The sequence below is a fragment of the Haemaphysalis longicornis genome, unplaced genomic scaffold (assembly GCF_048455015.1).
Source record: "Haemaphysalis longicornis isolate Haplotype H1 unplaced genomic scaffold, Haemaphysalis longicornis Haplotype H1 scaffold_9, whole genome shotgun sequence".
Taxonomy (NCBI): domain Eukaryota; kingdom Metazoa; phylum Arthropoda; class Arachnida; order Ixodida; family Ixodidae; genus Haemaphysalis; species Haemaphysalis longicornis.
Window position 1 is genome coordinate 25,904,579 of NW_027526460.1, and position 17,399 is coordinate 25,921,977.

The window sequence follows — 17,399 nt, forward strand, 5'->3', positions numbered from 1 at the left end:
ACTCAAGCTGAAGCATGCCCGCTTGACTCAAGCGGGACATTCCTAATTAGCCGCTGTTCCGGCGCCTGGCCCTACACATGGCGGCTGCTAACACAAAGAAAGAACGCCGGTGAGAAGCGGTCATTGAGCAGAGTAGGGCCCACGCGTCGCCAGGTCGGGACCTATACCGCGAACCGTTGCTGCCGGACACGGGCTCCGTGCCGCGTTTGTTATCACGAGACCGGTAATTAGCGCCTGTTAAGGGAGCGCGCAGTAGTCGCACGAATCGCAGCTGCTGGCTGTAATGGGAAGGGTGTCCGTGAATGTTCGGAGTCATCGTACATCAGCGCGGGTGCGTGTCATGTGGGCAGCGGGCTCGCCTGATGGACGTCACGGGCGTGATGCTGCGAGACAGTGACCGCTGGTCGAGGGAAGGATCACTATTAAAGGCGGACCCTCCGGTATGCTCGGTCCGTGGGAGCCTTCGTGCACTGATCGCCACCGGAGGTGAGTAGTAACAGTACTCTGTACGTGAAAGGCAGGGCTGTTCTTGGCGGGCTCAGCCGAGAATAGGGAACGGGGTTCAGTTTACACCAGGGACGGTTTTACAGGACGTCAATAGCGGTATCGTCATCTCTAGACGCAACCGCGAACGCTGGCGTGACTGTAAGAAATTTGATATTGACATTTGGCCACTCGAGAAATTTTTAATGGGTTCTGTGCAATCAGAATGTGTTCGCTTTGAATACATGATGCCGTGGATAATATAGGATAATTATACAGCTGTTGCATTGATTCTGAGGATAAACTTGTGCTTTCAGCGAAAGTGGAACGCACTATCGAAATTCGCGCTCTGTCACCTCTTGGTGTAGAAAAACAAAAGATCGATTTTGCACGAGAAGCTACTGCCCTCGAAGCTACATTCCTCTTGCATTATCTGGGCAAGGCTTAACCGTGGATGGCTCAACGACCTGGCTATTGGTTTTGAAAGGGAGATTGAGCGAAGAACCTGCCACAGTGGCTGATGCATTGTCCTGCTGAGCCCGATGACGCGGGTTCGCTCACGCTTGCAGCGGACGTTATTTCTGATGAAGGCGAAACACGAAAATTCCAGGGTGTCAAAGTTTCGGCGCACGCGAAAAATTCCCACGTTGTCTAAGTTAATCCGTGTAGGCCTCTACTACGGCGTGCCTTGTGGTCCAGATGCAGCGCCGGTGCGAAAAACCCCCAAATTTTTTAAGTACTGATCAATGAATAATGGTTAAACTTTATGTTAAAACTCCTCTCTCATCCCCGATCTGTATGGAATAAATCAAAGCAACTCCACCCCTATGGGTTTTGAATATCCACCGCTGAGCATGACGCGTATTTAAGTTTTTGGAAAGTGCTGCTCTCTAGATGCCACATATGCTTTGTGTATCGATGGCGTGCGCCTGTTAGTCCGTCCATGAACATCCTGAAAATTCCGTACAGGTCTTCGCCCACAGTTACATCTCCAGGTACGCAGTTCTAGATATACAGTCGAACCTCGTTATAACGAAATAGTATCGGGACAGAAAATTAGTTTGTTATATCTGATATTCGTTGTAACAGTAGAGGTAAAAATCGGCTCTAACAAATCGAAAATATGGCTCGCGCAAAAAGACTTGATACAAAAACGCATTTTATGGGCTTCGAACCCACTATAAACAACGTAACTCTTATCTTTCTCCGCTCATTTCAAGCTGAATGAACCGGAACATGAGTACGTGAAATTACAACAGGACAAGGTTCACTTGACAAAGCAGGCCTGCGTCCTTATTTATTCGAAGAAAGATGTGATCTTCGTATGGTGGCTACTCACAGCACTGAGCAGGATGACGTCTTCCACAGTGTCCACGGACAAAAAGGCCTTTATACTTCTGCGGTTTCGGGCGACGGTTTTTTTTTTTTTTCAAGTAGCTTCTAACCCTGCTGGTCAAATATTTCTTCGCTATATCTGATATCGCCTGCGGGTATCACGGTTTCAGTTTCGTTATAAAAGAAAACGTGTCATTGAAACAAAGCGTGACCAGCCAAAGTTTGAATTTAGTTCTCTATATCCGATAATTCGCTACATAAGTGTTCGTTACAACGAGGTTCAACTGTGCACTGTAATTGACATTGACGAAAACTATTGATTAGTATGACCGCTCGCAAGGGTGCTGTCCCTCTATCTTGTACATGCGGCGTGCTGTGATGGTCGAGGACGATGGCGAGCCAGAAGCAGCGCTCGGCACGAGTCGACCGAGGCGATATGCCGAGGCGATATTCCGAGTCGACCGAGGCGATATTCCGTTTCAGGATGGGTACAAGCCGGGCACATCTGGTGCGATGCAAAACGTTAATTAAACGTGTTGATACGCCGCTGCCCAACTCTAAACCGACATAAATAGTATCAAGCCACTTTTATTTAGATAATAAATACGCACAATTGATCTAAGGGTTCCAGTAAAAAGAATCACGAGTCTTGAAAAAAAAAATTGGATCTAATCCAATCCAATCCACTCTGTGAAGGTGGTTGGAAAGCAAAGCTTTAAACGTCACCCACAACAATTGCCCATGCGACGTCACTTGAATTCACACACGTGGCTCTACAAAGAACGAAACCAGAGATTCGGCCAGCCGTTAGCTGGAATTCGCGGGGGCGGCATCCCGAACGCCGAAGCGTCAGCCACGGTCGGGCTAGAGCGGCGGACGCCGTCGCTGTAGCCCAGCCGTGGGTCGGCAGAAAGAAAACGGAGAGAAGCGTCTTTCGAAGGGTGAGACAGCGGAACCTGTCCTGATGTGCTAGCTTGGGGCTACACCACCCCGTGACACAAGCGTAGACACCGAAACAATTCGGCGTGTGAGCTTAGTGATTTCCATTTATTCCGATTGAAACTAGTTAGTTTAGTAAGTTTGAGAATTTCGAGAAAGCTGAGGGAACTCTTATAATCGCTATTTATCAGAACCAGTTGCTCCTTTCGCCTTTTGAAATACCTCTTAAAACACAACCGAATTGGTACTCACCAATTTAGAAAACGCAGACCCATTCATGACAAGCACTGCGCAAAAGGTGGCGTTTCTGTAGTGGCCAGATGTCTGTACGTGGTCTCTACATTTTGTTTTCCCGCTCTGCAAACCAATCCTTAGCGTATCTTTGCCGTGCGACCACTTAATTTCGTCGGGTCCGGGTTACCCAGGAGGTGCTGTCGAACAAGTTAATCAAGCCGCGCGAAGGAAGCGCGCAATGGACGCGAAGCTGCGCCAAAACAGGCCTAAAACAACCGTCGCTAAAGCAGGCGACAAAGCCGACGGAATGGCTCCCGCCGTCGCGCCCGCCGGCGCGCAGAGAAGGCTGGGTAATAGCGCGCGTTCGCCGCGCCATCTACACTGTGCTCCGTGAGCGAAAACCACCCTCCCCTTCTTCCGCCGCGTCAGGAGTTTCTTGTCCCGCACGCCGCGAAGGAACCGTTGGCTGGTAGAGGTAGAAAGCTTTGCTTTAAAAATTTGGTGCGGCTGGGGCTCAAGCCCGCTCGTCCCAAAACCCTCGAAGACTGCGCAGTCAGAACAGCGGGGCTCCTTTAGCAGTTGCTTAAAAAATAGGAGTGTTCCGAACGAAGCAACATTGATTTGATTTGATTGATTGTGGGGTTTAACGCGCCGACGCAACGCAGGCGATGAGGCGCGCCGTAGTGGAGGGCTCCGGATTAATTTCGACCACCTGGGGATCTTTATCGTGCGCCGAAGTCTCGTACACACGGGCGTTTTTGCTTTTCGCCTCCATCGGAAAAGCGGCCGCCGCGGCCGGGAATCGAACCCGCGACCTCGTGCTCAGCAGCGCAACGCCTTAGCCACTGAGCCACCGCGGCGGGTGAACGAAGCAACAGATGGCGCTGGGTGCCCACAAGAAGCGCCGGGCTTGTACCCACGTGAGAACGGAATCTCGTTTCGCAGAGCTCTCTCGGCCCTGGCGACCCCGCCTTCGTCGCAATACTAACTCTAACCACCGGTCACATACACCTCACTTCAGCCTCGTTGTCGAAGAGACGACAAGCGAGAAACAGCGAATGGCACAACAAAAGAATAACACTCTCGCGACCAACCGTACCAATCACTAGTCTCGCCAATGTTCTTTATTGCAATATCAGCATTGGTAAAATAGTAAAATACTGTCCCGATGGACATCGTCGCTCGCCAAGTCAGACTACAATATAAACCTTTTCATCCGTTAATCTTTAAATAAGATCAAATCATGTTCTGGGCTGTGTTGCGCATGCGCAGTTACATTTTCCTGTCGACTGCGCCAATTGTTGTGCCGCTAGCACAGTCCACTTATAAAACGGAAGCTCCCAGGACGAAGAAAATAAAAAGGTCTATAGATAAGTAACACCTTACTAAACAGGCTACCTGGTACGCAAACAGAAATATGTCATTAGGGAAGGATCAAGCCACCTTTGTGCAGTAGTCGATTTAAACCTCTCAGTTAACGGGAGAGTCCTTCGTCCTGCAGTGGACACAAATAGGCTCATCAAAGCGATCTGAGGGGCTAGTTGGTATATTGGCATGATGTAATAAAAATGCGCATGTAAGGACAGGACAAGCGAAGGAAGACAACACACAGTACATAATAGGCTGGCGATGATGGCGCATAATAGGCTGGCGATGATGATGACGCGGAGTGCCACTGCGCGTATAACTATGTGAGTGACACCCACAGCGCAAAAGCAGACAAGAATGAAGAAAGTATGACAAACAAGCTCGCCCAGTTGTCTCTTTTATCGTCTTCCGCTTTTGCGTCTTGCTCGTGATGGATTACTTTCACACTATCAGCTAAACGCAGTGAGGAAAGGGGCCTTGTTCAGAACAAAAATGTCGGTCGTCTGGCTACTGCCAGAACAGTTTTTCTTGGTCTTTGGGAACGGACTGTGGGTACCAGGGCACACGGGACTCAAAGGAAATTAACGGGCTAACCAGTTCGCGCGCGAGGCAAGGTCCTCTTTCGAATTCCTCTCGCTTGCTGTGTAGCTGGGAACGTTGTACTCGCTTGAGACACCGCAAGACCTTGATGTCGACAAAATCGCCACGAACCTGAAGGCCGCACTAAAGCTAGCGCCGCACGCACTCATGTCAGAGGTGAACATGCTACAGAGCTTTCGACCTCTACAGGTCAACCTGGACGTCAGATTGGCCCCAGTCGTCTACTTGGCTAGTCAGTTCTGCCACAGGCTGAGTTCAGGGGGGATGGATAGTGCACACAGGTGTCCAACTACGTCTACGGGTAACTTCCCTTCTTCTTGAGTAATCAACTTGAAATTTCGGAGGATATGTCTACTAATAACGTGCTAACCGTGTGCAAAATTTCATACACATATATGCATTGAGTTTTAAAATAAAATTCTAGAGTTTTTTAGCTTTTTTTCTTCGGTTAAGGAACATTTTCATAAATGTTTTAGAGGCAAAGGTCTGAAACGCTCTCCATATGTGTTAAGTGCCTAAGCCTTCCTTCTGAACCAAAATAATAATGGTGCAAGTAACCGCTAATTTAAAAAAAATATTTACATACCACTAACTCAAATTTTAATCATTTTCCACAGAAAGAAGTGTGAATAAACAAAAAAACAAATTTTGGCGAGAATATACTCATTCTGGTTCAGAATGTGCATATAGAATTGATAAACAACTCACAAAAATATGATTTTTAGGAACTTAAATAGATGAAGAGAAAATGTTCTTTTTCTCAGCGGGAATGGTGTTTTGAGAAATCACGCTTCAAAGTTTTTGTTTCATTTTTTCAAATTGTCGCTTCTTGTGTGGATTCTGAGGTAAGAGAGGCAATGCTACTAGCACAGGGAACCTCAGTCATGAAAACTCCTTCTAATCTGTCGAAATAAAACCACGTATTCGCGAGCAAACGGAATGATAGACGACGTAATTGACATAAACAAGCGTTTCGCAATGCATGCGCAATGCAGTTTCAACTAACGCAGTGCCCTTGCGGCATGTACTGAACTACAGAAAAATTCAGGTAACTATGCGCTGTAATTGTAAGTAATTATAAAAATAAACGTTATTACGCATTTTAAAAGACAATTAACAATCTAAATAGTACTTTGGGTCACAAGAAATTTTCAGTGACTCGGCAGGGCCAAATGGGGGCTTCTTTGGCGCCATTTTTGAACGACTTCTGGTGGGCATCTGAAGATGGCACTTCGTGGGAACGTTTTTGAAGTATGTTAGCACATTTTGCCACTACAATGAAAAAAAAATCCAGTTTTTAGTCAGTTTTGCCCTCCAACCCCCCATAACGAGGTCTCAAGGGATGATCGGGGCACAACCAACGAAGCGGAGTATAGATGAGCTTAGGGCTGTAATTAAAACCGTGTCTATGATCGGTGGGCTTAGTTTTACGCACTTTCCACCCTCCATGACCGTTTAATCTCCTAACGCTATATAATAGAGCTTTAATTAGACTTGCGGCTCGTTGCATTGGTTCGTAATAAACACATCACCCGAGTAAATAATGTCGTGGAACATTAGAAAGACGTTCAAGATGCACGGACAGTTTTTTCAAGATGAAATCATTTTCCCCAGCGTGGTTGGGAAAAGTGCAATTTCAGCAGATTTGATGGCGTGAGGTCGACGTTTGTGGGGCCACTTGCCCACCTCTTCATCCAGTTTCGACATAATGTCAGGATAGCTGAAGCCATTGACTTGATACACGCCCCTCGATTGCGCGTTATTAACATCCTCAGCTTACGTGTGAACTTTGTTTCCCAGGCTGCCGTCCCCGACATGGCTGGATCCTTGCTTCTGTCGGCGATCTGTCTGTGCGCAACTCTGCTGCACAGGCAGGGTTGCGCCCAGGGTGCACCCCCGAGGAGGCCGGTTCGCCAAGTGGGCATGTTCGGCGGTGCTCAGCAGCAGACAGTGGTGCACCACGAATCGAAGTCATTTGGTTCCCACGAACCCTACACGGCCACCGTCCACGCGGCGCCCTTCATGTCTTCCATGGGACTTGGCAGCGGTTCAATGATGGGGGGCCTGCACTCTGCATCCATGCAAGGGGGCCTCTTGGGGGCCGGCCTGCACTCTGCATCCATGCAAGGGGGCCTCTTGGGGGCCGGCCTGCACGCGCCGCTCGACGCGGCGGGCCACGTGCTTTCCGGAGGCTTAGGAGTGGTGAACCAGCTTGGAAGTGGCCTTCTGGGAGGCGTAGGCGCCGTGGGACACCATGTGGGTGGCGGCCTCCTGAATGGCATCAGCGGAGTGGGCCAGAGTCTGGCTGGCGGCCTCCTGGGAGGCATCGGCACTATCGGACACCACCTGGGCGGTGCTCTGGGAGGTATGGGCGGCATGGCGCTGGTGAGCCGCAGCCTCCACTTTGGCAGCTCGCCCGAGGTTGGACTCGCCTCCGCCGAGCACCAGCACCTGTCCAACGCCGCTCACACACACAACCTCCTTGCGAGCCAGGCGCTGGCGGCGGCCGACGCCGTCGAAAACGCTCAGCTGCAGGCATCGCTGGCCCGGCGCCACCTCATCCGCAAGGCCATGGCACACCAGAATTTTGCGCAGCAGGCCCAGATGATGGCCCAACACGCCCACCAGCGCCTGATGCAAGCGCACGCTGCCCACGCAGCCATGGCATCCATGGTCCACACAAGCATGGTACCCAGCTACGGAGGAATGAGCATGATGGCCCCGACCATGGTGGCCCCGACCATGGTGGCCCCGACCATGATGGCCCCGACCATGATGGCCCCTACCATGATGGCACCGGGTATGATGGCCCAGGGCATGTACGGACACGGCATCGGTGGAGCAATGACAATGACAGGAATTGGCGGAATGAGCCCGGTCGGAGGCGCTCTGCACAGCCTCATCAGGAAGCAGTGCACGACGCTGCACTACCTAAACGGAGGCGGTGGTCTCTACGGAATGTCGTATGGCCTGGGGCAGGGTGGCCTCGGAATGGGAGCAGGCTACTTGGGTGCAGGCCTCCAATCCGGTTTTGGCGGTGCTGCTCCTATGCTCCACGGAGGTCTTGGCATGCTTGGTGGCTACGGCGCAGCAGGTCTCTACAACGGAGGACTCCATGGAGGCATGGGATACGGTGCAGCTGGCCTCTATAACGGAATGCACGGCGCTTACGGCGCAGCAGGTCTCTACAACGGAGGACTCCATGGAGGCATGGGATACGGTGCAGCTGGCCTCTATAACGGAATGCACGGCGCTTACAGTGCAGGTGGTCTTTACCACGGAATGCATGGCGCTTTCGGCCATGGCATGCTGGGTGGCGCCGGAGTTCATGGCGGCCTCGGATACGGCGCATCGGCTCTATATGGCGGAATGCACGGACTGCACAGCGGCCTTGGTCTCGGAATGCACGGAGGCCTCGGCTACGGCGCATCATCCCTCTACGGCGGAATGCATGGAATGCACGGGGGTCTCGGTCTCGGAATGCACGGCGGCCTCGGCTACGGCGCATCATCGCTCTACGGCGGAATGCATGGAATGCACGGAGGTCTCGGTCTCGGACTTCATGGGGGCCTCGGTTATGGCACGTCAGGCCTCTATGGTGGAATGCATGGAATGCAGGGCGGACTTGGACTTCATGGCCTCGGCACCGGCGCATCAGGGCTCTACGGCGGAATGCACGCAATGCACGGCGGCCTTGGCTACGGCGCCGGCAGCATGTACCACGGATTCCACGGCTCATACGGCTCGCATAGCGGGATGGGAATGGCTGGCCTTGGTGGTCTTGGCTATGGCGCTGGCCTGCACGCGGCCGTCTCACCTATCGCAGGAGGCAAATACTCCAGCTATAGTTACGGTGGCATGGCGCAGCAACAACAGGTGGTGGGTCGTTGAGGCAGGTAGCATCGTAGTTGCGTGGGTGAAAGTGTGTGCTGCCTTGAAAAACTGTGGCAGGTTCGCAAATAAAGCTACGTTTTGTCCGATTTTGTTGCTAGTTGCGAGCTCCGGGCTATGACGATAGCCCACAACGCTCATTAGCGTTTGCAAAAGGCGAATGCATGCTAGAGTTGCGCTCCGCGATGCATTTTGTTCATGGTTTGGATCCATCTATTGATCGCACTTAACGAATAGCGTGTAGTGAGAAACGTATCTATCAATTCCTTCTAAACTAATTCCTTTCGTGCCGCTCTGCAAACAATTCGCAGCCCCAGCCGCGGCTGCGCAGTGGCCACAGAGTACCGCCGCGGTTCGCGAAGTCACGACTGTAAGACTACGCCGAAACGAGTACGCAAAGCCAAAAAACAAACTCATTCGCGGAGCCCACCACCTCAGACATACGTAAAGGTTTCGCGTAGTCTGATCTTACCTGGAACACTCCACTTGGAAGCGTACCATAGCCCAGGGAAACCCCACTTTAAATTTTGTACCTTTGACCGGAGTCAGTGGCTAGCACCACGCTCAGTCCTTCAGTGAGTGAGTTTCTAGAGGCCGGACAAACTCATTGATGAAGCTCGGGATGGTGCAATGCGAGAGACTCGACAAGCAGCTTCACACGCGGAAGAGACACAACACAGTTGCAAAGCGGGGGAAGCGAACACCCCTTGCAGTGCTCGCGGAAGGCATGTTACGCAAAGGCAATCCTGTCCTCAGTCAGTCTTAACTGAGGTAGGCTGCCATTCATTATCTGAGAATGCCCGCGGAATGCACTCCACCGCATTCTTATCCTTCTAATTATCTCTGCCTCATGGTTGGGATCCGGGGTCATGGTTGGGATCCAGGGTAGCCGGTCTTGTAGTTAGGCTTAATAAGAGGTACAAACTCAAGGTGGTACAGGGCTACGCGCCTACATCCAGCCACGACAACCAGCTAGTTGAACGCCTCTATGAAGATGTGGAATCGGCAATGGCTAAATTAAAAAAAAAAACAGTATACCGTAGTTATGGGGGACTTCAATGCTAAAGTAGGCAATAATCAGGCTGGAGACAAGGCAGTTGGGAACTATGGTCTGGGCTGTAGAAATAGCAGGGGGGACCTACTAGTCGAGTTCGCAGAACGGAATAATCTACGCATCATAAACACCTTCTTCTGCAGAGTTGTTTACGCCGACACAAATCCGTCCGGTGTAGATAGAAAATCCCGAGCGCACGGGAGCGCGCGCCTCGCGGCGAACGCCCGGCGTCCCCGGCCCGAGGCGCCGGGCACGACCTTCACGCAGTGGATTTAGCAAAAACGAAAAAAAGAAACACCGAGTGCGTGTTTCACGGCGACCTCCAGGCGTCGTCCAGGCTTGACCGCAGGGTTACGTCATAGGAGGAGCTCCCGCCTTCGTCGTCGTCGTCGTGTCGGCGCGCCAGGGGTCTGCCGCTCCGAAGACGATGACGACGAATATGTGAAGCCATTCCTTGTCAGGCGACGGTGTGATTCGAGCTAAAAATTCTTAGCTTAGTGAGCCAGCATTATATGGCCATCTTGGAAGTAAGGCAATATGGCAGGGCAGGCGTGTTGGGCCGATCCAAAGACGTGCTGCGTTGCGCATCGTTTGCCTCGGTTCCCGTGAACGCCTTCATCCTCCGCACCTCGCTTGTGTGGAGGGCATTGTTCGGGACGTTGATCCAACACACTCCCCTGAGAGGAATCCTAGATGAGTTCAAAATGGCAGGTGTGACGACAGTCTACCGCTGTAGCAGAGTGGAGGATGGAAGGCAAATCCCTACCGCGTCAGTTACCGTGACATTCACACGATTAACATGTCTCTCTAAGTTGATTGCATGGCCGCTGGTGCGTATGGTAGACCCTTTGGAGCTTAGGCTGTTGCATCGCCAGAACAGTTGGAGATTTGGCCACACATATCGAGGATGCAAGCCAAATCTTAGGTGCGATAAGTGCGGGGACAGTCATGATGCGCAATCCTGCCGATCATACACCGAACTCTGCTGTCTCTGCAAGGGAGCCCATGGAGCAACCTATTCCAACTGCCCGACTAGGTGTTGTTGCTGGGTAGCGTGGTCGAAGCGTGCACAAGGTTGGCGTCGGGCGGGGGCAGTCACGAGGACGAAGTTTAAGGAGAAAGAAAACTTTATGTACAAGTATTTGCATTATCGATCTCAGTGAACAGACAGTGCGCTCCTGCGCGAGCGAGAATAAATAAACGGGTAGGGTCGGTCCTTTTTTTTCCCTTTCTTTCCGCTATTGTCAGGAACGCACCAATCCCACAATCGATGGCGCTGAGAGTGACGCCCACATACACACCGAGAGACACGCTTCCCTCTTGCACAGGTAAGTGTCAGGTTGACTCCGCTAGACAACCTGCCCGGAGTCGAAGCCGTTTGAACCACGGAAGTTAGACCACCGGAAGGACATCTGGCACTCCGGCGGCTCGTTGAACAACGGGGTCTAGGGCGTCGTCAAACACGCCGCAAAGGGGCAGAACAACGACGCGCACCATGCCGCCGTAAAACACAGGAATGCTCTGCCTTCTGTTGAGAGGGAGGTGCCGCGCGTTGCTTTTGTCAGCACCTCGTTGGACGTTTCCACTCGTTAAAGCGGCCTTCTCCGGTGGGCGATTGGGTGGTCGAGAAGTCGCCGAAAGCGGCTTATACCAGCAGCAGCACGAGTCGCCTCCGTGTCATTGTGTACAGCCTCCCAAATTTTTAATAATATAGCGGGAGCGACGACCGATCTGGGGAGCTATATACAGGAACTCTAGACCGATCGGCATGTCAGCGCCTTATCACGGTGTTCACCGACAAAATAGGCGAGGGTATGCGCATGCGCATAGAACTATCTGTTGTGGGAGCGTCGTCTGCTACGCTTTTCTTTTCAAGGCAAGACACCCCCTGTTTTTCTTATCTTGCAAGGCCGTTGCGCTACAGCCAAATGTAGCTAAGCAGCGTGGGGCACAAATTCATTCAGATGCAGTGGCAGGGGGAGTTGTCTGAAGGAAATAGCGTAGCAGACGACACTCATACAACAGATAGCCCTATGCGCGTGCGCGTACTCTCGACTGTTTCGCTGCTGAACGCCATGATAAAAGGCGCTGACATAGCGGTCGGTCGTCGCTCCCGCTATATTATTAAAAATTTGGGAGGCTGTACATAAACGGTCCTTTCCCCTAAAAAAAAAAAAAAAAGGTGGGGGGGCACCCGGCCGACGGCAAGCTTTGGAGGTCGATCCAAAAATATTGGTCGAGCCATAATTGCTTAGTTTTGTCTGTAAAATTGCGCAACTTTCATTGAGAAAACGCACTATGTTGAATACGCCATAATTGTATTTAGTTTTTATAGGTGGTATAACCTAAAAAATATTTTATCGCACTCCGCAAACAATTTAACTCACCGAACCGGTTCGCGACCTGATTCAAGCTTGCGAACCGGTTCGATTATGATTTAGCCGAACCGGGGCTGAACTGGAGCGAAATAAATTAACCCGAACCGGTACCATAACCAAACCGGGATTTTTTCTGTTCGACACACCGGTAAAAATGAAAACTAAACTAAGTCAGGAAGAAAAAAAAAACGATGTAAACGAGAGAAATTATTTGCCAAAGGAAAGCCAACTGTGGTCAGCGTACATGTTCTACGACCATACGATTTGTCGCTTCCTGGGTTTTTATCTAATTGATGCCTCGAGTTTGTAGTACGAGCGGGTTTCTAGGAGCCGGTTGGAGCGCCGCCTCCCTGCGACCAACTGTTCTCCGGCCGGGTGCAGCTATTCGTTCTCCCATCTTTCACCTGGGGCACCGCGGACTCCCTGCGTCTATTGATTGTCCGGGTTGCTCCATCATGAAGCTACTCGGCTTCTCTGCGGGCCAGGTTGGGCAAATATTGGCCCGTACTGTATACGTCTCAGATGAAGACGGGTGGTCCGCACATTGCATTAGTCGTCCACCGAGACGTGGACACAGCACCTCCCAGAGAGAGAGAGAGAGAGAGAGAAACAACATTTATTCATGCCTGCGTAAACCCGGTGGGTTACGTACTGGCGCTACTCGCCGGACCCCGTGCAAGGGGTGGTGGAAAGTCGCACTTTCGGCCGCTGGCGTTCGATGGCCGCGAGCGCGAGCTCGGCAGCCATCTTTTGGAGTTCGTAGTTGACGCTGGTGACCGCGTCCCTCACGCTTGGTGGGAGCGGATCATCGTCCTCCTCCGTTGTTGTTGTCGGTGGTTGATTGAGACAACCCCACAGCATGTGCTGCATGGTCGCACGAGCGCTCCCGCACAGCGCACACTCGTCCGTTGGGTATAGTTCGGGGCACACGTGCTTGGCGACCACGGGCGTCCATATCGCCCGCGTTTGGAGCTGTCGCACGAGCACCCCTTCCCTCCTGGTGAGTTTACGGTGTGGCGGCGGGAAGGCGCGCCTAGTCTCTCTGTACCACGCAAGCACATCCTTGTAGGAGCTGACCGGGGTTGCCTCCTCTTCTTCCCTGTAGTAGTCTTCCGCGTTCGATGGAGTAGGAGGAGGAGGCAGACTCGCCTCGGCCGCAGCCGCCGCCCGAGCCGCCGCCGCACCCTCCGCGGGCGCAGCAGCAGCAGCCGCGGCAGCGGCCGCACCAGCGACGGCGGCGCCATCGTGTCTCGTTAGCACGCGCGCCGCTCGGTCCGCCTCCTCGTTGCGGTTGGTCCCGGTCCCCACCGGTCCCACGTGTGCCGGGAACCACTTGAGGACCACCGGTAGCGTCCGTCGGGGCAGGGCCCCGCACACCCTGTTTGCGCACTCCGACACCGAGTTCCGAGCGTAGCTCAGTATCGCGTTTCGCGAGTCACTGATCACTGTCGCGCACCGTGGGTCCACTAGGGCCAGCGCGATCGCCAGCTCCTCCGCTTGCGTTGAGTCCCGGGCCCTGACGCTGCCCGCCGAGCACAGCTTCCCGGAGGTCGCTGCAATCACGGCCACGGCGTACGTGCCCCGGCGGCCTGGGTATTCCGCCGCGTCCACGTAGAAGGCGTTGGTGTCCGCCGCGTGCACGTCCGTCAGGGCTTTCGCTCTGGCCGCTCGCCGCTCTCGGTTCTCTTCTGGGTCCATGTGCTTCGGCAGCGGCGGCACGTGCATGAGGGCGAGCAGCCCGCGCGGCAGCGACCGCGCCGGCTTCGGCATCGGCGGCCGGCTTGCCGGCCACCCCCCGCCTCCACCACCGCGACCACCGCCACCGCTCCCGCCGCCGCACCCGCCGCTCTCGCTTTCGCCTTCTCGCGTTAATTCCGACCGGTAGCCTACCCTACGTAGAATAGCCCTACCAGTTCTCGTCTGCGTAAGCCTCGCGATCTGCGCGGTGCCCTGGGCCTCGGCTATCTCGCTGAGGGTGTTGTGCACCCCCAGTTCGAGAAGCCTTTCTGTGTTGGTATGTGCGTATAGGCCCAGGGCCGTCTTATAAGCTTTGCGTAGCAGAGCGTCCACTTTCCCTCGCTCCGCCACCGTCCAATTGTGGAATGCAGCTACATATGCAACGTGGCTGACGGCGAACGACTGGACCAGCCTGAGGAGATTCGCCTCTCTCATGCCTCCGTGTCTGGACGCCACTCTTTTGATCAACCTCAAGGCCATTGCGACTTTTGATTCCAACTTGGCAACGGTGAAGCCGTTGTGTCCGTGGGCGTCGATGTGTAGTCCGAGGACTCGCAGCGTCTTCACCCTCGGAATGGCCGTCCCGTCCCGCGTCTTCAGGTGGATGTTATTGTGTCTTTCTTCTTCTCCTCTCTTGTGGCTTCCTCTTCTCTTTGGTGCTAGTACCAGCAGCTCCGACTTGGTCGGGGAGCACGTCAGACCCGTGTCTTTTAGGTGATCTTCGACTGCGTCGATGGCTTCTTGCAGGGACGCCTCGATCTCGCCGTCACTGCCGCCGGACACCCACAGCGTGATGTCGTCCGCGTATATGGTGTGTCCGACTTTCGGGACGCCCTGGAGGCGCTGGGCGACCCCGATCATTACGATGTTAAACAGCGTCGGCGAGATCACGGCGCCCTGTGGCGTACCCGTGCTCCCCAGGCTCTTCTTTGGCAGCTCCATGTCACCGGCAACGATCCTCGCGGTGCGGCCCGAGAGGAAGTCGCGAATGTACGCGAACGACCTCTCCCCCATGTTGAGGCGCGAGACCTGGTCCAGGATGGCTGAGTGTCGGACGTTGTCAAACGCCCCTTTCAGGTCTAGGCCGAGCACCGCCCGGTTGTCCATGGAGCCGGCCGGCCGGTCGATGACTTCGTTCTTTAGCAGCAGCATTGCGTCCTGGGTGCTTAACTTGGCCCTGAAGCCCAGCATGGTGTCCGGGTACAGGCCTTCCTCTTCGAGGTATGTCTGCCACCTGTTGAGCAGGACGTGCTCCAGCACCTTCCCCACGCAGGACGTCAGGGATATCGGCCGCAGGTTGTCTATGCTCGGTTCCTTTCCCGGCTTCGGGATCAGGACCGTCTTTGCCTCCTTCCAGCTGGCCGGGAGCTTGCCGGTTCGCCAGCACTGGTTGTAGTACCCCGTCAGCGATTTTATCGCCGCATCGCTCAGGTTGCGTAGCGCTTTGTTGGTTACCCCGTCCGGCCCTGGGGCGGACTTGCTGTTTATCGTTTGAATGACTGCCCGCACCTCCCATTCCTCGATGTCGGCGTCGAGCTTGGCATTGGCCTCGCCCGCGTAACTCGGGAGGGGGGTCGGCGGGGTGGACGGGAGGTACTGGTCGTTTATGCGCCGGCGGACCTCGGCCTCGCCGAGCTCCCTTTTCGCTTTGTGCAGCGTCCGTGCGAGGGTGTGATGTTGGGCCCCTTTCGTTTTGCCTTCGTCAAGGAGGTGCCGGAGCAGATGCCAGGTCCTGCTCTTATGGATCTGGCCGTCCGCTTCCTGACAGACCGCCTGCCACTGCTGTCGGCAGAGCACCGCGCTGTGCTTCTCGATTTCGATGTTTAACAGTGCTATTCTTTTGCGGAGCCTTCTGTTGTGGCGTTGCCTCCGCCATCGAGCCTTCAGCGAGTTCCTCGCCTCCAGCAAGTGCGCGAGGCGGCTGTCCAGCTGCGGGGTCTCTTCGTCGACCTCGATTTCCTTGGTGGCTGTTTTCGCGGCCGCGTTCAAGGCTCGCGTCCACTTCTCGATGTCTCCATCCTCCTCTTCCTGGGCCTGTCCGATGATCAGGGCGTCCAGCTCCGTTCTGTATTTATTCCAGTCTGTGATGGCCTGCTTGCGGGTGACCGGGGGTCGGCCGTGCAGCGGCACCGCAATTTCCAGGACGCAGTGGTCGCTGCCCAGCGTCTCGCCCGTGTTCCGCCAGCTTACTCCCGCGGTGGCTTTGCTGCAGAAAACGAGGTCCGGATTCGTATCGCGCTGCACCGACGTGCCGTGTCGCGTGTAGATGTTCGTGTCGTTGAGCAGGTGGAGTTCCGCCTCAAGAGCCTCGTCGTGCAGATTTCGCCCCTTGGCCGTGGTCTTCTGGTACCCCCACGCCGTGTGCGGCGCGTTAAAGTCTCCGCACACGAGCGCGGTGTCGTCCCCGGCAAGCTGCTTCGTTCTTTGCATGAGTGATCTGAACTTTTGTTGGGATTGCTTGGGGTTACTGTAGATGTTAAATACGTGCTTTCTTTCTTCTTTCGGCCCGTCACGACTTCGATTGCCAAGTGTTCAATGGTACTGTTCTGCAGTAAGCCGTGTTCTATGTACGTGATTCCTTTCCTCACCAGGGTACACACTCCCTGCCCCGCGCCTTTCCCGGCCTTTCTTGCGCTGGGCGGGCTGGCATAGGAGCGGTACCCCGGCAAGCCTGGGGAGGGGTCTTCCATGTGCGTTTCCTGTATTAATATGACGTCTGGTCTCTTGCCGACACTCTTGATGTATTGTTGTAATGTTGCCTTTTTTCCTCGCAGGCCATTCGCGTTCCACTGCCAAACCACAAGCTCGCGCGCTAGCGTTGTTCCGGCCATGTTGGGCGAGTGACGTTGGCCACCTGCTGTTGCTGCGGCGGCTGTGGTTGTGGCTGTAGTGGTTGCTGTGGCGACTGCGGCGGCTGCTGTTGTTGTTGGTGGTGGGTGATGTCAGGGATTCTCGCTAGTAGTTGTTGTAACAGGCTTTCCACATTCGCTATGCGGGTACTCATGTCCGCTGTCACGGCTTCTACTTTAGCTATGCGGGTGCTCATGTCCGCTGTCGCGGCTTCCACCTTTGCCAGCCTCTGGTTGATGGCTTCCAGCTCTTTTTCCTCGTGGTCGACGCGCTCCTCCACCCGCTGTTGGCGGCATTCGAGCGCTTCTAGCATAATAACCCGCCTCTTGGTTCTGGGGCTGAAGTCTTCCATCTCCTCCTCTTCCTCCTCCTCTTCTTCTTCTTCTGTAGTTGTAAAATCGTTTCTCCTCTTCGTAGCTGCCATTACTTCTTCTTCCTCTCTTTCTTCTTCTATCTCCTCTGTGGACCCCGCCGTCTGCAGGCCAGCCGCGTACTCCGGCTCCGACTCTTCCTGCAGCTGCATTCGTTCT

At 54.0% G+C, this 17,399-nt stretch overlaps 1 protein-coding gene across 1 annotated transcript; it reads left to right on the top strand.

Moving 5' to 3' along the window:
• The first annotated feature begins 444 nt into the window (after nt 1-444).
• On the top strand, nt 445-8,939 carry LOC144151651 (uncharacterized). The gene is made up of 2 exons (XM_077682765.1): nt 445-486; nt 6,760-8,939. Exon 2 carries the CDS (start codon nt 6,775-6,777, stop codon nt 8,848-8,850), a length of 2,076 nt encoding a protein of 691 aa, XP_077538891.1. The 5' UTR covers nt 445-486; nt 6,760-6,774; the 3' UTR covers nt 8,851-8,939.
• The last annotated feature ends 8,460 nt before the right edge of the window (nt 8,940-17,399 follow it).